The sequence below is a fragment of the Myotis brandtii genome, unplaced genomic scaffold (assembly GCF_000412655.1).
Source record: "Myotis brandtii unplaced genomic scaffold, ASM41265v1 scaffold115, whole genome shotgun sequence".
Lineage (NCBI taxonomy): Eukaryota > Metazoa > Chordata > Mammalia > Chiroptera > Vespertilionidae > Myotis > Myotis brandtii.
In genome coordinates, this window is record NW_005353967.1 from 19,816,957 (window position 1) to 19,844,848 (window position 27,892).

The 27,892-nt window shown below is 35.5% G+C and overlaps 1 protein-coding gene across 1 annotated transcript in view; it reads left to right on the forward strand.

Annotated features, from left to right (window-relative positions):
* JMY (junction mediating and regulatory protein, p53 cofactor) overlaps positions 1 to 27,476 on the forward strand; it is a gene marked incomplete at its 5' end in the record, with an annotated part of 63,441 nt that extends 35,965 nt beyond the window's left edge. The window contains 8 exons of the mRNA XM_005858164.2: positions 3,421 to 3,590; positions 14,314 to 14,479; positions 14,865 to 15,052; positions 16,408 to 16,494; positions 17,533 to 17,628; positions 18,937 to 19,501; positions 20,595 to 20,905; positions 24,766 to 27,476. Coding sequence (XP_005858226.1) covers positions 3,421 to 3,590; positions 14,314 to 14,479; positions 14,865 to 15,052; positions 16,408 to 16,494; positions 17,533 to 17,628; positions 18,937 to 19,501; positions 20,595 to 20,902 — 1,580 coding nt within the window. The remainder of the gene's footprint in view (positions 1 to 3,420; positions 3,591 to 14,313; positions 14,480 to 14,864; positions 15,053 to 16,407; positions 16,495 to 17,532; positions 17,629 to 18,936; positions 19,502 to 20,594; positions 20,906 to 24,765) is intronic.
* Between the last annotated feature and the right edge of the window lie 416 nt (positions 27,477 to 27,892).

Genomic DNA, 27,892 nt, shown 5'->3' on the forward strand with positions numbered 1-27,892 from the left:
TGGCTTCTTAATATGAATTCAAACTCAGGGCTGTTCATTATATTAATAATCTGTTATTCTCTTTACCTGCAGTTAATACAGGTTAACATTCAGGTGATTCTTTCATCAAATCCACATTTTCTTAAGTTTAATTTAAAGCAATTTATCCCTTCAGAATGCCAATGCAGAATGAGAATACTTTTCCTTGATTTCTCCACATCCTTCGGCATTGTCATAAAAACACACAAAACCAACAATTTGATAAGTGAAACTAGTATCATGTTTTTAAATTTTACATTTCTTTGGTTATTGAATGTTGATCTTTTTTCTTTTCATGTAATAATTGGTATGTGCATATTCTTTTTTCATTTAACATTTTTGCTTATTTTTCTATGGTATTTTTTGTATTGATCTGTAAGAGCTCCTAATATATTCATTGATATTTTTATTATATTTCTATTATAGTTGTATAGTTTTGACATCTGTTGCAAATATCTATTCCTAAATTTCCTTTTAACATTTTTTGTTATACAAATTTTATTTGTAAAAATTATCAGCTTTTAAGAATGATTTCCTTTTTAATCTTTAAATTATGTTAACTTATAGTTTCTAAAGTAAGTTTCTGTGTTCCTCCAAATAGTTAAAACCTACTAAAAATCCTTTTATATGCTTAGATTTCTTTCTAGACTGTCTTTTCTGTTCTTATACTGTAATTGTAACTTTATAACAAAATTTATTACCTAGTTTATCAATTAACCCCTCTCATTATTTTTTAAAATATCTTGGCTATACTCAATTATTCTTCACTAAAATAGTATTATAACCCTTTTGAAAAATCACATATACTCTTTTTTTTTTAAGTTAGAATTATTTCTTCCCAAACTAATATAATTCTGATCAAAACTACAATGTTTTAGGATTTGAAAGAGGATTTTAATATTCATGAGGAAGAGTAAATGCTTTATTAAATAAACATGTTATAGGATAATTTGTAGGGGGAAAGTGTGGTTGGTATGTCATGCCATTTATTCAAGTTGATTAGGCTTTTTGTTTTGTTTTAGTTTTGGTTTTTTATCTGGGTCCTACACATTTCTTGTTCAGTTCACTTCTGGGCTTTTTATGTTTTACCTTTGTTATTATGAAAGGACATTATTCCTTTTAATAGGTTTTGAGCTTTATTTTTTAATCTTCAAATCTTTAATTCTGTTTTGGTGATTAATATGGTATAGAATGTGTTCAGGTTCTTATGCAGATGTTTCACTTCTATACAAAGTGAAATTTGATAGCTGTAATAAAACCTGTCAATAATTATATATGATTTTTATTTGTAAAAGAATAAAGTAAATATGGTTTGTTTGTTAGATTTAACAAAATGCTTTAGATAGATGGAATTATAATTAACGTGTAGTGTTTGACTACGAAGTGCTTTCTTTCATTCTTTTAAGGTACGTTTTAGTTAGTAATACTTTTTGTTTTAATGTTGATGTGAGTGATTTTGTGCATAGATGCTGGCAAAAGTGTCTGACGTTTATGCTATTGCTACTTTTTAAACTCATAGTTTTAATCACCAAGGTTATCGTGTCCCATCTCTCCTGGTCCTGAAATATAGATATTTGCCTAAGCAGGTGGCAAAAGTTTGAGTAAGCCATATTACTTGTCTCTCCCCATCTTCAGTCTTTTGGGAAAAAATAGTATAATATGATTAAGGAATTTTGAAAATCACATATACTTTATTATTCTGCCACCAGTCATCATCTCCTACTTCATGTCTATTTCAAGTACACATGAAAATACTTTACATTTAAAAATACATTATATTAAGATGAGATATTGCTATAGAACTTGCAGGCATCAAAAGGATAATAAAGAAAATGCTACAGACAACACTTCACATGCAAATTTAACAAAGGTGAAATGGAAGAATTCCCTGAAAAACACAAACTACCACAATTCATACAAGTTGATAATAAATAACGAATATTTTTATAACTATTAAAGATATTGGATTTGTAGTTTAAAATCTTTCAAAAAAGAATTTTTTAGGCCCAAATGGTTTCACTGGCAAATGTTACCAAATATCTGAATAGTAATGCAGCTCTTTCTACACAATCTCTTCCAGAAAATAGAAAAGAAAAGGAACACTTCCAATTTATATTAAATGAGACCAGCAATGCCCTACATCCAAAACTACACAAAAACAGTACAAAAAAGAAGAAAACGATAGACCTACATTCTACATAGATAGATGCAAAAATCCTCAACAAAATATTGGCAAATTTTAAAATATTTAAAAATTAACAATCATGACCAAATGGGGTTTATCCTTCTTCATTCAGTATGTGAACATCAATCAATGCATTCTACTGTATTGAAGGTCTAAAGCAGTGGTTTTTAACTGGTTGTGATGTGTCACACAAAAGGACACGGAGCAGTGTCTGGAGACATATTTGGTTTTCACAACAGCATAGCGTATTGCTAGCATCTTGCCAGCAGAGGCCAGAGATTGTGTTCGACATTCTATGTTGCACAGGACAGCCCACCATAATGGCTAAGAATTTTCTGGCTTAAAATGTCAAAAGTGCTGGTGTTGAGAAATTCTAGTCTTAATTTAAAAAAAGCATGATCAGTAGATGTTGAAAAAGCATTCGGCAAAATATAAGATCACATGTGCTAAAAAAAACTCAGCAAACTAGGAACAGAAAGGAATTTCCTTAAATTAATAAAGTGCATCTACAAAAACCCTAAATACATCATCTCAGTTAATGGTAAAAGACTAAATACCCCATAAACTAGGTAAAAAGTCAAGAAATGTTCACGCTTGCCATTGCTATTGAATGTAATATAGTAAATCTTAGCTGGTTGTAATAAGATGAGAAAAAGAAATAAAATGTATATAGTTTGGAAAGGAAGAAATATAATAGTCCTTCCTATTCACAAATGATAACATTGTTTATGTAGAGAATTATATGGAATCTATTTTCTAAACTCTTGGAACTAACAAGTTACTTTCTCAAGGTCACAGGAAATAAGGTCATCCACAGAAGTGAATTTTAGTGGGACTTAAATAATTTTAAATAATCTTGAATATTTCAACTAAGATTACCAGGAAAAATGTATAAACCATCACAGAATAAAATTTATATAGAAACTTTGAAAGTAATGACACTGGACATGTGAAAGAGCATTTTTAAAGTTAATCTTACAACTTAGTTTCATTTTCATAAAGTTATTTCTGAGGAAGATTATTTAAAATTTTTATAGAAGACATTAGAATCTAAGATATTGTTGAATAATATTTTAGAGCCATTATAAGTAAATTATCATGGGGGTAGGATTTGGGTGTTTATCTTTGAGTATGTGGTTAGTGAAAGCTAAGTCTTTCAAATTCTTTAGTATCAAGTTGTTTTATATCTTAATGTCTTAAAAAATTGTTATTAATAGCTGTGTACGATCGAATGCGAGCAGATCAGAAGAAATTTGGTAAAGCATCTTGGGCAGCAGCCGCTGAACGTATGGAGAAACTCCAGTATGCAGTTTCTAAGGAGACGCTGCAGATGATGCGAGCTAAAGAGATCTGTTTGGAACAGAGGAAACATGCACTAAAAGAAGAGGTAACAAAAATGCAGAAAGATAAAAAAAATTTTAAAACTTAAGATTTAATTTTATCTTCGTACAAGACTGACATTTTTCTGATTCTACAATCAACTGTTTATTTTGCACTGACTCCATTAGACAATAATACTCATGATGGGGCCTATGATTTGAGGTGCCATTAATAGAAAAGTTAGATACATATGGTATTTTCACAGCATCACCGTGGGAATATAGGCATCAATGCACTATTAAGACAAAAAGGAGGTCTACGTTAGAATTCCTTTGCTTTCTTTTAAAATTTTTATACTGTAATGTTCAAAGCTTTCCAACAATTATTAAAGTTTCACTGCCTAGGGAAATTTAGCAAAAATCCTAGGGCAGTAACATTTTATTAGACTTCATTATATTATGCTCAGACCATTACCTTTGGAACTTCCATTTTATTTCTTCTGGAACAAAAAAAGGTTAATAGAGGTCCAATTTTCTTGACTGGGCTTCAATTTTCTCTTCATGTATACAAAAAAGAAAGAAAAAGCTATAGAAATCCTTGAAAAGGGTTTCTTAAAACCTACCTAAAATGATACTATTATATATTTTATGTTTTATTATTAAACTCAGCCAGAACAAATAGCTTTTTATAAAAGAGTACTTAACTATCTACAATGGTGTATGCTGCTAGTTTTTCTAAGTATTAGAAGAAGCAAATGTTATGGTCTAGGAATACGTACAGTATTTTTGAAAATCAGGAAAGTATATAGTTTTAATAGTGAATGAAGATTAAAACTAGTGTTAGGGATGGATCTAAGCAGGTGTTCTAGATAGTAGGTAGTAACATTTGATGGTTTAGGCACAACTATTCAGTTTGTGCGTTGTACCCAGAGTTAAAACTCAAAATACTAGCATATCAAAGATGAAAAGCAGTCAAATTATTAAATAAATTTTGGATTGCTTTTCCTTTTCTTTACCCATTTTCTACCTTATTGAGATAGATAGTTAACAATTTATTGTATCATACATTATGAAGTCGTTTTTTGGGGGGAAATGAGATCACTTTTTGGGGGCCAATATGTCACACATGAAATATTTCTAAAACCAAACTCCTTCATTTCCCCGTACAGCAGGACTTCCTCAAATCTCTCCTTTCTGCTAGGCGCATGGTTCTTCAAGATACTCCAGGCCCAAAACCTTAGGGTTATCTTTAACTCTTCCCTTTCCTTTGCCTCCTTTTTCTGCTTGTTAGAATTCTACCCAACTAAAATGTCCCTGCTCAGTTTATTCATTTAATAACTATTTGTTAAATGTTTTTCATGTTTTTGCTAGGAATTATAATAGGTGATGGGGATAAAGACATGATTAGTACTCCCTCCCCCCTTTTCTTTAAGCATAAAAAGGTGCAGTCCTGGTGTTTTGAGTTCTTAGAGTATGGTGGGGTAAGACATGGGCAGTGTGCGAATGAGCTGTGAGATAGACAGGTGTCATTATATGTAAAGTGGGCCCTTGGAGGAATATTCCACTTTGACCCAAAGGACATAGGTGAAGAGAACTACATGTTGCAGGAGTCCTAGTAGAGGCAGGAAAAGTCAGCCTAGTTATCTGGAGGAGAGTGAGAAAGGAAGTTGGAAAGTAAGCAAAGTTTAGGGTTGGCCTTCTATGCCCTGCCAAGGAATTTGAATTTTACCCTAAAAACAGTATAGAGCCATTGTAAGATTTTAATCAAGGAGTAACATGGTCAGATTTGTTTTTATGAAATATTATTCTGGGCAGTTTCTAGACAATTGATTTGAAAGCCATTCTTAAATCCTTAACCCATTTTCTTTACAAAGGAAACTTTTCAAATTGCATTTCTCGTAATTTGGATCTTTAATTCAGTAATGAAAGAGGTTTGAGTTAAAGGCAATAGGAAATTGAGAAAGATTAAACTTACATTTTGTTTTTGATAACCTGAAATTGCTGCTTTTAAAACTACTCAGGATTTCAGGGTATTTCTAGGCAGCTGAGAACTTGAGGTCCAGATTGCACAGGTCTGGCCTCCTCCTGAATGGACATGAGCTTGTGCCTTTGTTCAGATAGCACTGCAGTCATCTTGAATAGACTTGTAGAAGAGGCAAGAAGTATGGATTTTTGTTTGGACAGAGGAGAATGAGCTGGATTAGGCAACTGAATTTATACTAGCTATTTTAAGAGAGGAATTATACTTCAGAAGGATTAGATAAGAAAATTATTTGCTTCATCATTAGATTTGTAGTACTTTGTAGCTCAAAATGATTTTTAAATCATATTTTGAGACATACTTCATATACCATATAGTTTTCCCATTTAAAGCGTAACTAAGCAATACAGTCAACTGCAGAATATTTTCATAACCCCCAAAATAAACCTGTGTCCATTAGTAGTCTTTCTTCATCTCCCCTCCAAACCTCCCCCAGACCTAGGCAATAACTAATCTACTTTCTGTCTCTCTAAATTTTCTATTCTGGACATTTTACTGTAAATGGAATTATAAAATATGTGGTTTTTTTACTTAGCACGTTTTCAAGGTTCATCCCTGTTGTAGCATGCATCACTTGAAAGCAAAGCATTTTTATTATGCCTTTTGTTATGTCATAACAAATTTACATTATCACCACCAATGCTTCTTACAATTTGTCTTTGTATCATAGCCATCCTGGTGGGTGTGAAGTGGTATCTCATGGTTTTGACTTGCATTCCCTAATCGCATTGATGTTGAGTATCTTTTCGTGTGCTTATTGCCCACTTAACATATCTTCTTTAAATAAACATTCAGATATTTTGGCCATTTTTAAATTTTTTTTATTACTAATTTGAAAGTTCTATACAAGTCTTTTATCAAATACATATATAATTTGTAAATTTTTGCTCCCATTCTGTGGATTGACTATATTGTTTTTTAAAACATTGAGTATATTTGTGAAAGTAGTACATTTTTGTCTGTAAAGGAAAGCAAAATGTCTCTGCTTATCTATACATATAAAAGCCTAAGCAACCATTACGACGGAACAACCAGTCGCTATTACGCACACTGACCACCAGGGGGCAGGCGCTCAACGCAGGAGTTGCCCCCTGATGGTCAGTGCGCTCCCACAGAGGGAAGCTCCGCTCAGCCAGAAGCCATGCTCACAGCTGACAAGGGCAGCTGCGGCGGTGGCACGGCGCCCAGCCCCAGTTCGGGCTCCTCCCTGGCCACCTACCGCTTGGCACACTGCTATGTCCCTCAGGGGATGTCCGACTGCGGTTTATGCCCAATCCCTGCAGGCCATTGCGAGAGGGATGTCCGACTGTGAGAGGGTGCAGGCCGGGCTAAGGGAACCACCACCACCACCACCACCATCCCCTAGTGCACCAATTTCATGCACCGGGCCTCTAGTATTAATATAGCTTTATGAAACATTTTGGGCTTAGGAGGCATACCAAGACAGTTCTCATTGACATTTTAAAAGTGCATATGCTTGCCTCTTGTTTTAAAAATAGTATATGAGCCCTGTCTGGTGTAACTCAGTGGTTAGGGTGTCATCCTGTGCACCAAAGGGTCATGGGTTCAATTCCTAGTCAGGGCACATACCCAGGTTGCATGGCATGTATGGGAGACAACTGATAAATATTTCTCTCTTTCCCTCTTCCTCTCTCTAGAACCAATGAAAAAACATATCCTCGGGTGAGGATTTTTTGTTTTTTTAAGTGTATGAGGTATCGTGGTCGTGATCTAGAAAGAAATTTTTTTGTTAATGAAGTTAAAATTGTAGTTTTATTTTTCCCTTACATTTTCATATTTGCTGCTATTGTTAAAGATAAAATTGGATCTTTTTGTTACTAGCTGTCTGGAATTTTCTTCTAAGTTTCAGAACTTTTGAAACTTAAAATCCTAGCACTTCATTGCCTGTGAAGTAGAGTATCACTCTTTGTCTTCATCACATTGACTAGCTTTATTCTAAGCAGACTGACATTGAGTTGTTCTGACAACATAGGGAATCATAAAATATGTGGTTTTATTTAGCATGTTTTCAAGGTTCATCCATGTTGTAGCATTCATCAGTACTTTTTTGTTATGTTTGTTTTAGGGTGCCTAAAAGAGCTGCGAGTGTAAGGTTTCTGATTGCAGTACTTGCTATTGCAGGAACGTTATTCTTACTGGAATTGGTCTAGGGTGGTAGAGGAAGCTAAAATGGGCCCTGAGAATCTGGGATGATGATTATCTGTGGGTCATTTTCCTTGGAGCCATCCTGTTACCTTAACAGTCTGTTTTTTAACGTTCTGGATTGTGTTTGAATCTTCAAAGGTTTTGGTAAAACTGCCAGTTAGTCATTCTTGCCAGGTTTATGATTGTTATGTGTATATAATATATGCATTGTGCTTTTTATATGCGTCTGTGATGATTTACTATACAGTTTTATTAGCGTTAATTTAAGGTGACCACATTACTCATGAGAAACAGAACAAATGTCAGTTATTAAGCCCATCCCAAACAAACGCTTGCCAGTGAAGACCTTGTGATACAGTACTACCCTGTGATTTAAGTGATGGGGAGACTTTTGTTCTTTTAAAAAATGTCACTATGTTGTGTTTCCTTAGGTTATTTTGAAGACAAAAGACTTCTTCCTGATGTGAGAAAACACTTTAAAAATAGCAATTAAATTGAAAATATTTAGTAATATTTGACATGAGTATAATGCTGAACTTGAAACAAAATTTCTAAATTAACACTGAAATATTAAATGTCACCTGGGCAAGCAAAATTCTATTTAAATTTTAAATTTTCTTAACACTATCTAGTATTCAGAATAAGTATGATGCCTTTTACTCTATCTCCTTTTTAACTGTTTCTGAGTCTTGATTATAGCCATTCTTACCCTTTTTAGGTCACAGACAATTTATCCCTTTAATGATTTGAAAGCGAGGAACCCTGTACTCAGAGAAATACACATATGCACAGCTTTGCACACAAATTTAGTAGGTTCCCAGATCATCTGTATCTGAGCCTCTATCTGCTGGTGTTCAAATTTTTGAATCAAAAACTCTTGAAAATATCATTGCCCTTTTGGCCCGAAACTTTTGAAAGGGTGAGTTCAATTAGTTGTGACTATTTTATTCCACACTTTCAATAGTATATTCCCCATCAATCCAGATTTTAAAACAATAGCACAGTCTATCCAGATACATCTTTAATTTCAGATATTATTACTTACAGATCACATCAGATTTTAAACCACTGAACAAGGTTAAGCTACATATAATCACACAGGGTTAGGAGTAGGATATATTTTAGAAGTATCATTAAAATAATGTTTATTAATGAAATAAGGGATTCTTTTTATAGTTATTAATTGAAATAGATACTAAAATTAAAATGCCATCATGAAACAAATCATATATCTTAATTAATTTGTGGACTGTTACCTTCTGTTGACCATAGGGAATTAACCAGAAAACCCTTTGGATTCCAGTCCTTGTGGTTGAAAGTTCTAAAAATATACCAATGTGCTTTCTTGTCTTGGCAGAGGATTTTAACCATTCCCATTCATATTTTTAAAACTGATTCTTTGAGGTCATCTCTATGAATATACATAAACTTCTAGAATATTGAGCTGATTATATTTACCAATCCTGAGGCTAGTTCCTTTTATTTCATTATTTTAAGTCACTAGTTATTGACTAGAGGCCCAGTGCACGAATTCATGCACAGGTGGGGTCCAGCTGGCCCGCCCTGATGGGAGTTGATCGGGGGCCCGGGCTGGTGGCGGGGAGGGGCCACGGGTGGTTGGCCGGCCAGTCCCGCCCCCAATCGGGCTGGTTGGCTGGCCGCAGTGGGCATCATAGCGACCAGTCGTTTCGGCGTTCCGGTTGCTGGCTTTCTATATAGAGAGATTATTGAGCACTTATAGTATACTATAGTGAGCATGAGCTTATGATATAGACAGAGATCTTCAACAGAACTTCCTTCAGTGATGAAAATGTTCTACATCTGCACTTTCCCATAAGCTAAGCTACTAGCCATATTTGTATTGAGCCCCTGAAATGTGGCATATATGACAGAGGAGCAGAATTTTTTATTTTAAATTATTTAAATAGCCACATATGGCTTGTGGCTGCTAAATTGGACAGAGTTACAGATCCCACCTTGGGTGAATTATTTAACTTCTCTATAAAATAGAAATAATATATACCTTCTAGGAGACTTATGAGTTCATGTATATAAGCCATTTAGCAAAGTGCCTGGCATAGAGTCAGAACCCAAAAATAAACATTTGATATTATTGTGATCTGTGTTAGTTAACTGTGCATGTATCATGGAAGGGAATACAGATGTGGGGAAAATGTAATTCCCATGTTTAAGATGTTTGTTTTTCGTATGGGCCTTTCCAAAAAGTTTCAACCTCAAGGACATAGGTGGGGAAGCCAGAGTGCTTGTTGAGGCAGAAATACTGGTTTTGCGTTTTTAATTTTTTTTATCAGTAAGCAGATAGAGTCTGTTTCATCATATCTGTACAGTAGATATTTCAGTCTCTAAGTACAGAAAGCTAGGTTCCACTCCAAAAGCTCTAATGTTAATTATGGAATTCCATTTTTACTATCTAAGTTATATTTTGATAGTGGTTACAAAAAAAAGTTTTAAATGTTTCAGGCCCTGTCCTTAGTGCTTAATGTGTATTATCTCAATTCACAAACATAACCCTTTGTGCTATAAACCCATAAGTCATTATCTGAAACCCCCAAGACCAGATATGTTTCAGAATCCTTAGTTTTTTCAATTTTAGAAAGCCAGTTGAGGGCATGTAACTACTGGACAAGTGTTAGCATTTCAGTAATGAAACATATAGATATTTATATTAAATGGAATAAATAGGGACTCACATCAAGTCAGATCATATTTTCCTACAAATGGATGGTGAGATTAGGTTTCGACATCAAAAAAATTATGGATATTTCCAATTTTAAAATATTTCTGAAATGTGGAATTTTAGATAATTCTGTCAGCTTGTATGTATTTCCCTATTCGTGCAGCTGTTATGGTGGAACACCAGGTTTGTCTGGTTATAAGTCTCATGTTCTTTTCATCTTTTCCACATAAAAGGGCTAGTCTTGATTGAATGCTTGCTGAGCTTGCCTTTAATGTTATTTCTCTTACGCTGTGCACTATTTTTATGACTACTCTTTGAACCCGTGCTTCATTTCTTGTTTACTGCCATCTTCTCTGTAACTCACATAGTGGTGAGTGCTCAGTGAGTATTTGTTGGCTACTATATTGGCTCAACCCATAGATACTCTGTTTTTCACAGCCCCTCACATGTTGTGGGGTTTTCTAGCACAGTAGAGAAAAAGGCAGGACAGGGCCATCGGTCTTTATGTAAATGACTTTATATGTGTTTTTATGATATAGTACGGTCAGTAAAATAGGTACACATGAAAACTACTATATTATTATTGTGCAGGGGGGAATGATTATCTGTGGGGTCAACAGTGTATGATGTACTTATGTGGATATAAGGATGTCGACTAATACTTCCTGTACTTCCATTTCCTTGCTAGATTTACTGCAGAAACATTTTTCTTTGTTTCCTTTTCCATATTTATTGGAATAGTGCTCCCTACTTTTGTCTAAGTCAGTGGTTCTCAACCTGTGGGTCTCGACCCCTTTGGCGGTCGAATGACCCTTTCACAGGGGCCGCCTAAGACCATCCTGCATATCAGATATTTACATTACAATTCGTAACAGTAGCAAAATTACAGTTATGAAGTAGCAACGAAAATAATTTTATGGTTGGGGGTCACAACATGAGGAACTGTTTTAAAGGGCCAGAAGGTTGAGAACCACTGGTCTAAGTGGAAAGACCATCCTCATAGGAATTGGTAGAATTGAGCTCATTCTAACGTTGCTAGTACTACTTAGGTTACCTTAAGAAGTCACAGTTTGGTTTGGGGTCTTGATTTCAAAAGTTTATTTAGAAGGGTGAAATGAACAGAGTTTTTTCATTGGCATTGATTGTCTTTTTTTCTTGAACACTTAACCTGCTCTTTAGACTTCCTCCTCGTCAGGGGAAGCACTGCCCCCCGGGTTCCATCTGTGGCACCTTCCTTCTCTGCATGGCTCCATTGCTCACAATTAGTGCTCCATCCACTCTGGATTCCCATTCCCTTAGTTCTATGGCTGTCATCTGAGTTAGGCACCAGGAAAAAAGTCAGTCTGGAAATTTCAGATGTTATAGGGAAGAGATTTGGAGCAATGTGGCCTTCGCATACCTCTCCATGCCTTTCAGTGAGAATTTCCCCACCATGTTGAAGTTTAGATAAACCTCTCAGCACCATTTTGCCCTCTCAAGATTTCCCTGGCTTGTCTTTAACCCCCTTCTCCTTAGCTTATCCCATGAAAGTCCTCTCTACATCTCTTTAACTTTTCCTGAGACCCATCACTGCCCTATTGTTTGTTCTCTCAGTTTTTGGTACTTAACAGATTTCTTGTCTGTGCTTCTGTCTCTCATGAGGTTTCGGCCTTCTTTCGAACCCAGCCATGCCAAATACACTTCTGGACTCCCTTGCTCTGAAGAGAACTCACTAAGCCAGAAAATTGGGGATGAGATCACTTATTGTAAAAGAATACCCCTTCCTTTCTTTGCTATTTGCTGTACTCTGGTATCATTATTCATCTCAAATGCTTTTAAGGTACTTGGGCCCTGGGCAGGAATTGGAGTATTGTTCTACTTGTAATTGAGACAACTGACAATGTACAGGTATGTCAGCAGGGGACTTTGAACTTCCTTCCTTAGCCAAAGTATGGGACAGGAGTCTGGTAGTTAGCACATGTCATAATAAGTGGCAGATAAATGGTCACTTCTGGCTGGCGAGAACTAGAGGTAGTAAAGATGGGACAGCCCGCGCTGGACAGCATCACTGGAGAACTGATCATAGATGAAGGTTTTTAGTGATACCTTTAGTGATTCACACTAAGGTTTTACTGATTATAATTCCCCACTTAAGAGAATTAAAGCCTTCTAATATTACACATTCTATCTATTTGTATCATGGGACTGTGGTCTTCAGGACTGGACAAGACCCCCAAGATAGTCTATAAAGGGTTTATAATTTATAGCAAGACTGGGAGTCTTAGCAAAGAAATCACTCCTAGATTCTTTTATGACTTAGGACAAAAGCAGCAGGATTTCATTTTGTCAACATTCTCCTTCATGGGAAACTATAATTAAACCCATTTTGAGTTTGTTCTATATTTATTGTTTGTTACTCATATTCCCTAGTGTAGCAGGATCACTGACTTACAACTTAGATAACTTATTAACTATCTATTTATAAAATGTTTATAAAATTAAATAGCACTGTATTTAATTCATCTGGTTATTTTTAAATGTATACTGTTGCACATTTAGACCCCAGCTTAACTGTTGTTTTGCAGTTCAAAATTTTTATTAAAAGAATTGAACTGTATGGATATCTAAAATGTAAAGGAAGGCTGGAATCTTGTTTAAAAATACTCTTTTTATGTGCTAACATGTTTTACCAGCCTCACTAGCCAGAGGGGTTATTTTGTAGCAATGAGAATTCACTGTCTGCTGCCATGGCTGCCCAGGACTATCAGTTAAGTGTGTTCCTGGGATTCTGGAAGCCCCGGTGATGTCTCACTAGAGCTCATAAACATTTCTCTCATTTCCCTCTTTGTTCTCCCCCCACTTCCTTTGTTAGTCACTCCTTAGCATGCCACTTGAGCCCAAGGCCTCCTCTCGGTGCTGCTAGTTCCCAGCAAATTGATACCTGTGCCAGGAGTCTCTTGGAACTTCTGAGCTTGAACTTTTAAACTGCCAAAGAGTGGTGCCATGTTCTTAGAAGAAATGTTTTTGGAAGAATACCTACTCTCTCATACCAGAAAACTATTGCCATATTACAGACTCATGAAAAGTTTCTTGCACCTGTCTTTTTCCAAAGAGCCAAATAGAAATATATGGAACCATTATCTAACTTATACTTTTCCTCATGGTGATTTTCTTCTGGTGCCCAGCAAAATATCTTCCCTCTCACTTCAGGACTAAAAACCAACCAACAAAAAATCTCATTCAAGATCACCCAACTACTTGATGAGACATACATAGAAATATCTGAATCCCTTAGGTTCACTGTAGGACCCTGAGTGTGTTTATTTAGATACTAATAATGATCATTATCAGTAGGTTGCAAGGATTTCCATGGAAAGCAGTTGTCATGCCGCTCTAGCTCACATCCACTCACCTTCTTCTCCAGTCAACAGATCCTAGAAGCCAGCCAGGCTGTGACCTTGGAGCAAAATAAAGCTCTGATGTGTGGTGTTCAGCAGACTTTTCCCCCTCTGTTGTGTCTATCCAAGTATGGCCTAATGGTATTCATGTATCTTGTATGAAAAGGATAACTGCAAAACTATCAACCTCTTTTTGTCAGTGAAAACGGATGCCATTAATATTTATGTCAAGATAATTAGAATAATATTAACCTAAATATAGATGAGCTGTAACATAAACTTTAAAAACCTTATTTTTATAGTGTTTGCCTAGTTATTTCTGAAACCATATGTTTTAATTATTACTGTTTTTATGTCTTTCAAAAATCTTCATTCTTGCCCACAAGTTTCTTAGAACAATTGCTTTATGGGTTTATCCTGTCTGATTAGTTTTCATTTCTAATTAGAAATTATAACATGACTTTTTTTCTTGTCCCCACCAACTAGAAATATTTTTATTTTCAATACAGATGCAGAGTTTGCAGGGTGGTACAGAAGCCATAGCCCGATTGGATCAGTTAGAAGCTGATTATTATGATCTGCAACTTCAGTTGTATGAAGTACAGTTTGAAATCTTGAAGTGTGAAGAGTTATTGTTGACAGCACAACTAGAAAGCATCAAAAGACTTATATCTGGTATGGTGTACATTTAACCACATAAGTCCACAAAAGATTGAATGCTTTAAAAGAGACTAGAGGCCCGGTGCACAAATTCATGCATGGGTAGGGTCCCTCGACCTGGCCAGCCAACAGGGGAGGGACTGTAGGAGGTTGGCCAGCTGCAGGAGGTTGGCTGTGGGAGCGCACTGACCACCAGGGGGCAGCTCCTGCATTGAGCGTCTGCTCCCTGGTGGTCAGTGTGCATCATAGCTACCGTCGGGTCGTAATGGTTGCTTAGGCTTTTATATATATAGATAATGGCTTTGCCTGAGGTTACAGAGCCAGTAAGTGGATGAGAACCCTGTTCTGTCTCTGCAGTCCACGCTCTTAACCATTACCCTTTGTTGCTATTCTGTACCAGAAAAGAGAGATGAAGTGGTGTACTATGACACTTATGAAAGCATGGAGGCCATGCTGGAGAAGGAAGAGATGGCAGCATCGGTGCATTTACAGAGAGAAGAGCTGCATAAACTTCAGCAGAAAGCACGCCAGCTGGAAGCAAGACGTGGACGGGTTTCAGCCAAGAAAGCCTACCTCAGAAATAAAAAGGTATAAAAAAAAAAGGTATAATAGGTTATGTATTTATGAAATTCAGCCTTAATTTTAAATTTTGCTTTTATTCATTACCTAATCCTTGATCCATAGCTAATAATTTTAATCTAGTTTGTCACTAATACTTGTTCATCTTTTAAAATGAAGTAAGTTATTATGGGGGTGCTGCTTCAGAATCCTGCTGGAGTTCCTTGGTAATATGATATATGTAACCTATCACCTTTTTAAAATCTGAAAAAAAATTCAATTTCAAAACACATCTGACCTTTGTTCTGGATAAGGGATTGTGGACCTGTATTCTCATTTTATAGCCAAGGGAACCAAGGTTAAATAAATGACCCAAGAAAAAGTGCTTAGTATGGGGTAAGGTAGGATTCTATCTGAGGTCTGTGTGACCCAGAAGCCTAAGTCAGTATACCACTGTATCATGTCACTATATAGGACTGCCTTTTTTCCCCCAGGGAGACTGCCGTGGACAAGTTCATTTCATGATCAATACTCGTTAGGCAAGAGATTTAACCCAGTGTGGGGGGAGAATATAATATCAACAGTTGCTTTAGAAAAATAGTTTACTGGCTTAAAATGTCATTCCTTAGATGCCTTTCTCTGATTAGAAGAGTAATCTTTGGTATAGCTCTGAGAGTGTTGGGAACTAATGGAAACCCTTTCATCTGGAGGGCTTTCCAAAAGGATGCAGGGAAAATGAAGATTTAGCGTGGTGCCACTAAAATTGCCAAATGGCAGTGCATTATTTTGTAAAGAAGCACATATATCCAATTTTATTATTACGTTTTTGTTTTCACGTGATTAGAAAGAACATAATTCTGACTTTCTAGTCTTTAAGGTCTCTTTTTGTTCTAAAGTCTGTGGCCAGAAGTTTAAGATTTCATAATATGCTTCAAAGCAGTTTGGACAAAATCATGTTCTTTAATTCATCAAAGAGAGTTTAAGAATACAGACTTTAAGCCAGGAGTTGTATATCCTTTTTGCCCAGATAGTTTAAGGAGTACAATAAGACAGAATATTCTGGCCACAGACTTCAGAGCTGAAAGAGACCTTTGAGATTATATAAGGACACCCTCTTCCACTCTGCCTTGCCCCATCCCTCCCCCTCCAAAAAAGGGAAATCAGGAATGGAAGAGAAGTTTTAATAATTTGATAGAAGACTCTTTTTAAGATCTTGATTATTTGGCTTGTGCTGCTTCAGTCTTACAAATGAGAAACCAGAGGTGGTTTATTTGATATTTCGCTATGCAGTTATATGTTAAGATGTGACTTATCACATAAACCCTGGTATGTTGTTTAAATCTTTAAGTTCCACTTATATTAAAACGTATTTTATGTGTTTATAGGAAATTTGTATTGCAAAACACAACGAAAAATTCCATCAGCACCTTCAGAGTGAAGAGAACTACAGAACCCATCACACAGTACAACTAGTAAGTTTGTATTCTTGGAGACTTAGAACAAAACTCAATTTTTACTGTAGTGTCTAGTAACATTACCAGTTGAGCATTGTGCATGAGGGTTTCCTGAAACTTCATATACACTTTTAGTTTGACGATTCAAGTCATCCTTTAGATTTTGATACAATCATCTAAGGCAAATGTGAGCAGTAAGTCTCATTAGAAATTATATTGTCCAGGACAAAGCTGGTGGGAAAGAAGAGAGAAGCAATAGAATAAGAGAATAATGGATGATAGAATTTGTAAAGGACAGCAGACAAATGGAAGAAAGACAGATTAATGACACACTGGAACCACCATCATACTCCATGTGAAATTATCTGGTCTTAGGGGAAGTAGCCCCAATTTTTTAAAACAAAGCAGAAAAATAAAGTTTCATAACCCATTTGCTTATCTAGAAAGCCTTTTCATTTATTTAATATTTGTTCTGCCTAATGAGACTTAATTAGATGGCTTTTAGTTGATTCAACAATATGAGAAAAAGTTTTAATTTTTGTACAGATAACTGCCAGCTATAAGTTATGATAGTAAAGCAAATGATTTATGTATGATGCTGGAACTACTTTTATTTTTTTCTAACTGTTGGTTATATTGGTTGACCTGTGTAATATCTAAATTACTGACCAAGTGTTTATGGATTTATTTTAAGGTCCACTGTTTGAGTTAGCAGAATTAACAGCTATAAGTATTTCATACTAAAATTGTTTAAGCCAGGGCCACAAAAATGAAACATTTTTTAGTTCAGAGATTTTATTCTATTTTACAGAATAAAATTCTTTAATTGGGAGTAAATGAAAAAAATAAAATAGTATTATTTTTACCATTGTGAATTTTAAAATGATAATTTGTTAAAAACGGATAGTGCTTCATGCCATAAAACATTTTGTTTAATGCATCATTCTTCGGGGTTACCCACCTGATATACTGGGAGAACTCTGTTCTTTTTTTTCCCTATTAATGATAAAAGAAATGGGAAACATCATAATTGAATTACTACTCATTTTTTACCAGAAGAGAGAGAAATTACATGATGAAGAAGAAAGAAAAAGTGCTTGGGTTAGCCAAGAAAGACAGAGAACACTGGATAGACTTCGAACTTTTAAACAGGTAATAAAAGTACAGTAACTATATTGTTTTTCATTGCTACATACACACTACTATTATAAGATTTCTTTGAGAAAAACTTGGTTTTCCCTTTGTTGTTTAGAAAGTAAGTTAGTTTTGATTGCATGGCTACCTTTCCTCCGGTTGTTTCCAGAATTAATATCCTGTGACCCTTGGCTACCACTTCAGTCTAGTATAAGAGGAATGGTCAAGGCCCCTGGGAAGCATGGGTTCCCCTTGAATTATAAATGAATTATAAAGTAATTAGTTTACAGCCAACTCTCCATTTCAAGCATCAACTTGTTATTGATTCCACATACATCAACCTATGGTAGTAATCTATGGAAATGATCAGGACAGAATTAGAGAGAGGATCAGCACACATGAGAAATGCTTTAGCAGTTTTCTTACCAGGTGAAACCATGACTCTGGACACTGACATCACAGCAGCTAAATATTTCCTTCGAACTGTGCTTAAGCTGAATGGTTTTAGTTGATAAAGCTTCCACTGTCGGAAGCATTTGATAAAGTCCTATTAGTATTATAGTGAAAAGGGTATTAAGCCTTGAGTTAAGCAAATGCATTAATGCTAGGTTTCACTACAGTAAAAATATAGAATGAGAGTTGTTATGTCACTCAGTACTCCCAAAAATTTTATCTGTAAGCATTTGAAAATACATGTAAGAAACTAATAGTCCCTTAGCTTTCTGCGCATATATGTTTTACATCATTTATGTTGTGTAATTTACATTCCTATTATTTTTTTCGTTTAAATTCATAATTTTATTCAGTAAAGACCTTTTTTTAATAGTGGTAATTTTGGCCGAAGCCGGTTTGGCTCAGTGGATAGAGCGTCGGCCTGCGGACTGAAGGGTCCCGGGTTCGATTCCGGTCAAGGGCATGTACCTGGGTTGTGGGCACATCCCCAGTGGGAGATGTGCAGGAGGCAGCTGATCGATGTTTCTCTCTCATCGATGTTTCTAGCTCTCTATCTCTCTCCCTTCCTCTCTGTAAAAAATCAATAAAATATATTAAAAAAAAAATAGTGGTAATTTTGAATAGTTGCTTAAGTTGATAAGAGGATTACAAGATCTTGATAAAGAGTTTGGTGATAACTGTTTGAAAGTTACTACACTTTGGTATTCTGGTTTTCTGTATAACTGTATTACAATTTTGTATTACAAAAGTTTCCCTGAAAATTACAAAAGCTCCAAAAGAACATCTTTCACTTGAGAGAGAAAATAGATAGCCAATTGTTCATAAATCATTTTAACATAATTTAACCAGTTATGACAACTTCTGTTTTTTTAGAGGTACCCTGGCCAAGTTATATTTAAGTCAAGCAGATTGCGACTGGCTCATGCAAGAAAAAGTGCCGCTAGTCCTGTGCCCTGCGAGGACCAATGCAACTCTATGCCAGGAGCACTGCAGATAGAAGAGAAAAGTGAAGAGGTGCAGAAAGGAAGAGGCAAGCTTGGGTCATCACAGACAGCAGAAGCCCAAAGCCTCATACAACTTGAAGATACTTCATTAGTACAACTTGAAGCCACTTCATTACCTCTCAGTGGTGTTACCTCGGAACTGTGCCCCACTGTTTCTCTTTCACTTTTGAATAATATTGACCTTGAACCAGGTTCTGTTACCACAGATCCACTCCCACCACCTCTTCCTACAACACCACCGCCACCACCTCTGCCTGTTGCTAAGGACAACATCCCAGAGACACTGGAGAAAGGTCTGCCTAGAGTGGAGGGGAACGAGAAGAGAATCCCTAAATCTGCAAATGCCCCTTCAGCACATCTCTTTGATAGCAGCCAGCTGGTCAGTGCCAGGAAGAAGCTCAAAAAGACTGCTGAAGGTTTGCAGAGAAGGAGAGGTAAGTTAAAGAGATCTTTTCATGTTCATCTGTTGAAAAAGTGAGGCATAATCAAAGCACTTTTTATTTCACAGGATCTTACGAAGCTTAATACTAGTACATTATTTTATTTCTGGACATTATTTGATAGCGAATAGGTTTTCAAGGTCATAGCAGGGCAGAATTCTCACCAACCCATATCGACAAATTTCTACAGACATAGCAGTGTGTACCTTTAGCTGTTGGGCATATTTTTAAAAATAAATCTTCTGAAGTGATACTTGATCTATTTGGTAATACATAGTAGGAAGCTCCTTTTGTGTAAAAAAAAAAGTTATTTTAAACCTGGGAAATACAAGAAAGGTATTCACATCGGAAAGCTTAAGTCATTTGGTCAGAACTATCACACTAGGATGGCATTGGCAGGACAATGTAACATTTGGTCACGTGTTTATTGAGGACCTTAGTATACTCTTCATACAAAGAATCAAAGAAGAATAAGAAGTAATATGTATAATTTCTTGCATGTCACATTATGTGTTAAAGCTGTTTTTTGAAAAGAACAGGAAATCTTGGCCCTCAAGGAGCTTTAGCTTGCATAGAATATTATATAGAACATTTTGCATATTATATTTTAATCTGAAAGACTATCCTGTAAAATATTTTTACCTTAATCCAAGTAGAATTTCATGTATAAAACAACTAAATGCAAAATATCACTATAATGAACCAAAATTATTTTTTAAAAATTAAATGTATAACCCAGTCACTTTGGAATTCAGGTTGGGCTGGTGCATTATGGAAATCCTTCAGAAGCCTCACCTATGATACTACTAAAGACCACCTCCTTGCTCCCAATCTGTTCCCTTTTCTCACATGGGAAATGATAGAAATACCAATAATACCTGACGTGGAATTGAGTCTTGGGATTTCTTTTTAGTAAGTGTAATTAGGATGCCCTGTGCTTTGGAACCTTCTGTTCACACTGCATGGGCCATTTTGTAGATGGTGTTTCCAGTGTCATGGGCTATCGAGTCCTACAGTCTAGAGGTTGTAGTAGTTTGACTTTTTATGTGTTATTCTAACTCCAATTGTTTTCTTTCATTTTCTAAAGTGAGCTCACCCATGGATGAGGTGTTAGCTTCCTTGAAACGTGGTAGTTTTCATCTGAAAAAGGTTGAACAACGAACTCTGCCTCCTTTTCCTGATGAAGATGATAGTAATAATATCTTGGCACAAATAAGGAAGGGGGTAAAATTGAAGAAAGTACAGAAGGAAGTTTTGAGAGAATCCTTCACGCTTCTGCCTGACACAGACCCTCTCACACGGAGCATCCATGAAGCTCTTAGGAGAATCAAAGAAGCATCCCCTGAGTCGGAGGATGAAGAGGAGGCCTTGCCTTGCACAGAATGGGAAAACTAACAAGTAAATGTCTTACTTTCTTCAGTAGCGTTGGTAACACAGCTTTTATATTGGATATGATGAGGTCTCTTATATTGAGCCTGAGGTTTATTATTTATTATACAGGCCAATTATAGTTGGGTCATAAATTTGTAAACTTAAGATTTTACTTCTGTAGTTTCTAGAAACTTAATAGGAAAGCACTTTTCAAAGATTCTGCTATGTAAATGCTGGTTTTTATATGACAGTACAGTCATATCCCAAGTATAGAGGATATTCTTATCTAATACCAGGAAAGTCTTTCAAAACAGAAAAGGCCTTTTCTAACTGAAGCATTTTTATTACAAACATGCATATTAAATTTTGATGTTTTATTAGCTGCCTGTGAAGGAATTTTCGAAGATCAGTCTAGAAAAGTAATTGTGTTATCTGATTATTTAGCTTTCTAAGCCTTTAAAACTGAGGTTAATCATTTTTAGGCTTATTATAGTAACTGCATTGTTTAAAATTTTAGTTAACATAATAAATATAAAAATTATACATATACATATCTTATTGAGTACCCCTATGAGTATGGGTTACACATTTGGCATTCTACCAGGGTAATAGAGAGTTATACTCCAGTACATTTTAACGTATTATTTGAATACGTTATTTAATGTATATTTTAATAAGGTAATTTTAAAGTAATGTGGTAATTATAAATTATGTTAAATATATAGAATCAGTAATAATAACATATAAGTTAAATAGTATACAGCTTCACAACATTCATCAAAAGGGGGAGGCTCATAGTCCTGGAGGGAGTAAAGAATAAACATATTCATCAGCACAATTATTCTTTTTGTTGTTGTTACTCCTCACCTTAGGATATTTTTCCATTGATTTTTAAGGAGAGTGGAAGAGAGAGGGAAAGACAGAGAGAAATATCGATGTGAGAGAAACACATTGATTGGTTGCCTCCAGGAGGAGCCTGCAACCAAGGTACATGCCCTTGACTGGAATCAAACCCGGGACCCTTTAGTCTGCAGGCAACGCTCTATCCACTGAGCCAAACCGACTAGGGCACATCAGCACAACTATTCTTAAACATGCTTGATTATAAGAATTACCTGGAAAGCTTATTAAAAGTGCAGATTCCTGGCCTTCACTCCCCAGGATACTGATGCATATGCAGGAATACATCTGGATTTTGAAGATTTAATACAAAAAAACAAACTGTCATTAATTTTTAGATTGATTACATGTTCAAAGATACTATTTTGGATATCAAATATTACTAAAAGCAATTTTACCTGTTCCACATCTCTCCAGCAGCATCTGCACAGATCAGTAACTTAACAAAATGGGTGGGGGAAAATCACATATCTCTTAAGTGGTTGCGTGTTACCTTTAATGTGCTTGAGCCAACATTCCAGAATACTATGGTCCTGCTGTGGTTTTGGGCTTTTGGTATCCTTTTTTCCAAGAGTGTTATTTATAGAGGTCCTAATTAATAGTCATTCTGTGTGGCATGTTTATGGATCCCAAAATAATTTCAAACCATTTGTGCTTGTACATATATGTATACTATGCTTTGCAGAGGGGTATAAATATATCAGTATATCTACTTGGTGTATGAATGTGTCTCTAGAGACTCAGATCTGTCTTGACAGGGAATCTTTTTGACTGGATATTTATTGTCTTTCACATTACAGTGCTTGCTACCTATTTTTATTGCCTGTCTCCTGCTTATAGCTTCTTGGTGAGCTGCTAAACCTATGCCTGAAACTACCATCTTAGTGCTGATTGGTTAATCCCTCAGGTGGGCCTTCACAGAATGAGTATGTTTAGTCCTTTTATTACAGTTGCCTGCAGTGGCCCAGGCAGGGTGCATGGCCTCCCAGCAGCTGCTCACGCCAGCCCATCACTGTTTGTCATCTTCCATCCTACCAGATCCTGCCCAGCACAGATACTGCAGCAGTATTTCCTACATTCAAGTGTCCGTTATTTATAGCTTTGGGCTGCTAATTTGGCCTTATTTCTGATGTCCAGGATAAATACCACTTTGAAAATTCCCTAAAACTTTTCTTAGAATGATTTTTTTAATGACTGGTATATGTAGTATAATATTGAGAGAAACAATGAAATAGTTCCACAAAATGTATGAGCTCAGATAGCTGCAAAGCTAGTTTTAAAAGACAGTATATCCTACACCAGAAGCAATCTGTAGATTAGCTGTATGCTCCACCGATTGAGCTGGCATTGATGAACAAGCTCCGTTTCACCTGCGTGTGGGCTTGGGAAATCATTTTTAAATGTTTTAGATACTCCACAGATAGCTAAAAAAAAAAAGCTGTAATTTGTATTTCCTGTTATTAATTGGCTTCATTCTTAGAGCTTTTAAATCATTGATGTGATTACATACTTCTTTGAAGAGCTAACTTCTCAAAACTTCATGAAGTAAAAAGTGAAGGTCCCTGTTCTGCCTCACCCTCCTCTAAAAACTCTTCCCAGAGATCGTTATAGTTAAGTGTCCTTGAAGGGTATTTCTAACATAAGGAAGTACATGTAGTTATATAGACTTTATTCAGTTTCTGATTTGTTTCCTGTGGGGTCCTTTTTTAAAAAAATATTTTTTTATTGATTTCAGAGAGGAAGGGAGTAGGAGAGATAGGAACATCAATGTTGAGAGAGAATCACTGATTGGCTGCCTTCTGCATGCCCCCCACTGGGGATCGAGCCCACCACCTAGGCATGTGCCCTTGACTGGAATCGAACCCTGGACCTTTCAGTCCACAGGCCCATGCTCTATCCAACTGAGCCAAACCAGCTAGGGCCCTGAGGGGTCCTTCTTAAACTTAGGAAGTAACTATAATGACTCTGTCCAATAGAAATACAATGTGAGCCTCACATATGATTTTAAAAGTTCTAGTTATACTTAAAGAAGGTAGAAAAGAATGGGTGAAACTGATTTTACTAATACTTTATTTTACATGCTATATCCAAAATAGTATCTTTCAACATGTTTTCAATATAAAAAAAAATATACAACATAATTCACATTTTTTTGTACTGAATCTTCAAAATCCACTGTATATTTTATACTTACTAGTATAAATTACAGCATAGTACATCTCAGTCTGGATGCTAAATATTCAATGGTTAAAGTGAAATGTCCTATCAAAACAATAAAATTGTATTTAGTAGAAAAAATATTTTCTACCACTTTATATTTTAATTTAAATTAAAAATTCATTTTCTCAGTCATACTCGCCTCATTTTAAGTGCTCAATAGCCACATGTAGCTACAGGGTTAGATAACACAGAACTATAATAAAAGAAGTTAGTATTCTGTTCATGTCAGCTTTTATCTGATAAGTACCAGAACTTTTATATAAATTTTCCTGTTCCATAGGTAAGCTCATAGATATCAAACACAACTATTCTGAATTTTAAAAAGTCTTGGTAAAGCACGCATTTAAAGACCAGTATTAATCCCGTGCTCTAAATGTCAATCTAACAAAAATTGCTCCCTAGTGAATTTTAAAAATGTCATGTAATAGTTCTTATACTGGCAGTTTATTAGGCAAAAATTTTTAGATTATATTTTTCCTTTTTGTATTGACATAAAATGTTATTTTAAAAGAAGTAAAAATAAAAGTGAAAGAATCTTTACAACCTTTTAACAGTGATCAAAACCCATATGTAAATTTTTTCATTTTTATTGCTTTTGAATACAAGCATATCTTTTTTTTTTTAATTGTCTGTATAAATGGCCATTTATAAGGAAAAATCATCAGTGTTCATTCTGGATATTGTTAAAGTTATGAGGGAGCATATGTACATACTACCTTTAATAGGTCATTCTTTTTTTAATACATTGTTATTTCATTTGTAAACAGGTGACTCACGAAAAAGAAAAAAATACCTGCGGTTGAAGACCGATTCATATTCTTTTGAAAAACAAATTTTAAACACTTGGTTCCAGAATTGGATTCCATTAGATCCAAAGTGTATTGGCTCAGTGGTGTGAAAAAAGGAAGCACAGTTGGCAAGTTTTTACTTTTTCAGTCATTCCAATAGATGGTGGTTAACATGAGTTTTAGATGTGCAATGTTTCTGACTACAGTGAAGAAGAAGCCTTCAAAGAGATTCCCATTTTTTTTACCATCTTCCCCTCCTGCCCACCCACTTACATACTTATAGTGGCCAGTAAAGCTAGGGGTTGCTATGAGTTGGAAGAGCACTGGGTGGACAGAGGTCTCCTGTGAGCTGTATTGGGACTGCTTTGAAATCTATTGTTCAGTGCACTGAATAGTCATCTGCTTGAAAATTACAGAGCTTCTTCCATATCAGCTTATATAAATAGTGTGACACTCTGAAAAAGAAGTTTATCATGATAGCCATTGGGACAGGAATTGAAAGAAAATCAGATGATGAAAATTTCCACATTATCTCCAAAGGAATTTTCATAAAGATGTTGAACAATATCTGGAAAGATACAAAACTATGGAGATACATCTATTAATGTGTTTACCACAATATGATACATTTAACATGGCATATTTTTAGAAGACCACACACTCTTACACTTTGTAAGTTTTTGAAGTAAAATTTCCATGCTTTTAAATAGCTCTTCATAATTGTGAATTTATAATAGTTTGAATATTATGTGCAGCTTTGTTTATGAGAAGCAATACTTTGTAATTTGATAATATTTCAAATTATTTTTGGTCTTTTTGTTTGAACTATTGCTTGATTACTGTAATTCAACATGACTTTCCTATTGAGAATCAAAAATCAGGATTCTATAATAGGAATGCAGATCTTAAGTCTTTTTATCATGTACCATTTAAGTTTTTATTTTTATGTTCCACAGTAAAAAAAAGTGCTCTACAGATATGCAGAAAAAATTAGACAAGCAGAAAAGCCTCTTTAGCTGGCATTTCACATGCTTTGAGTGGAGTTTTTGGATAGAGCCTTTGTTATTGTCACTAAATTAAACATGTATGTAGCTCTAGGTGCCTGTTTTGCTGTAATGGAGTCCTGAAGGATGCGTTTATATGAATGGAGCCATTATGTGTTCTCAGCTGGACTGCTGTGGGCTTAAATGAAGATAGATATGTTGGACTTAGTACAGTACTCTGTAGAGTATTCTGCATAAGACAGATCTTGGCCTTTATATGCAGGGAGGACCGAAGTACCAAAAAAGACTTTTATTTCTTATGAGGCAATTATCTGACCTAGACTCAGAAAGCAGTCCCAGTGTAAAAGCCCTCCAATGAATCGATATTCCAGAGGAAAAAGAAATGCTTGCACCTTTGTCACATTAAAGTGGCATTCCTTGAGAGTAATTATGGAGAAAATATTCTGACATCAGGTCATGTAAAACAAAATCTTTCTGCTTAAATGTTGGTAATATGTTTCACAATACATTGGTTTATTCTAGCACTATTTTCACATCTTGTCTGGGAAGATTGGAGATGTAGATCTAATATAGAAACTAATCTTCATCCCATGATGGTGAGTGGGGGAGATTTTTTCCTATCTACATCCATAAGGCATTGAAGCATGCTTCCTAACCCAAAGAATGATTGGTTTGATAATGTATTTTTTAAGAAGTTTTAGTAAATTTACAAATCATAAAAAAAAATCACATTTCAGTGTTATGCCTTTGGATGCTTGTTTTGTTTTTCATTCATTGACATTTAGAAAAATACAGGAGAATGCAATGTTAAATTAACAGCAAAAGCACTAGAACTCTCATATGTCTAGAGGGAATTGCTACCCATTTGGTGTTACAGCTGCGATTCCAAGGGTCCTGTGATCTCCATGAAGGTTATCTCACACTTGAAGATGAGTAGGTTAGAGCAGCCAGCTATGCTCATTCTCTGGTAAATAACTTTCTTTAACACACTCACTTCCCTTAGAGATTCAGATTCCTACTTCCACAGAATTGCATGTTACTGTAGGTCATCAACCTTTAAGAGTTCTCACAAATAATATTAAAATTTAAAATAACTACCATCGACTTGTCTATTAAGATGAGTTGACCAGTTGAATCCTCATTTTAATTTTAAAGCAGTTTTAGACCCCAACAGGAATTATGTTGACATGGTTAAATTCTTTTTTTTCTTGCCCCAGTAAGATGAGCACCTTGGGCCTTAGTATTTCATTTGTATATATTTTAGTTATGGTGGTACTTATAGATCACGTTTCCACTTCCAAACTTGGCTATACTGTTTATATGGTTTAAAATATTTGACAGCTATATTTCTGTTAATGTATCATTGCCATATATAAGAATCTGCAAACAACTGCTTGCTTGTGCTGAATCAGTTTAGAAGTTAATTTACTAATCTGGCCTCAACTACTATATATTTATAATAGGGAAACAAGTAGGTGGTGATCTGGGGGATGTTTTGAGGACAGTATTACTTACTGCTCACTTAAATGTCAATGTTAACTATTTCTTCTAATGCAACTAAAATTATGTATATATAACCAATGTGGAATGTATAGAAAAGGTATTCCTAATGATTTAAAATCCCAATGGTACTATATTATAGCAATATGAAGAAATGCCTGGCTAAAAAAGATTTTTAAAAGATGAGCAACTGTCTTGCATACTTGATGTATATTTTATAGGCTTATTGAGTTTGTGAGCAGCACAAAGGCAATCATTCCTTAATTCTTCATTGTGAAACTTAAACATTTCTATAAAATGCATTTTCAAATAGACTTTTAGACATGACTATGACACTTGATCAGGTGTAGTATTTCCATAGTGGGACTGTGGGGCTTTTCTATGAAACCGTAGAAAAATTTCAGCACTTTTATGTAACTAGAGGCCCGGTGCATGAGATTCATGCATTTGGGGGCATCCTTCAGCCTGGCCTGCTCCCTCTCACAGTCCAGGAGCCCTCAGGGGATGACCAACTGACAGCTTAGGTCCACTTCGTGCGGAGCGGGCCTAAGCAGGCAGTCGGACATCCTTAGTGCTGCCGCGGAGGCAGGAGAGGCTCCCGC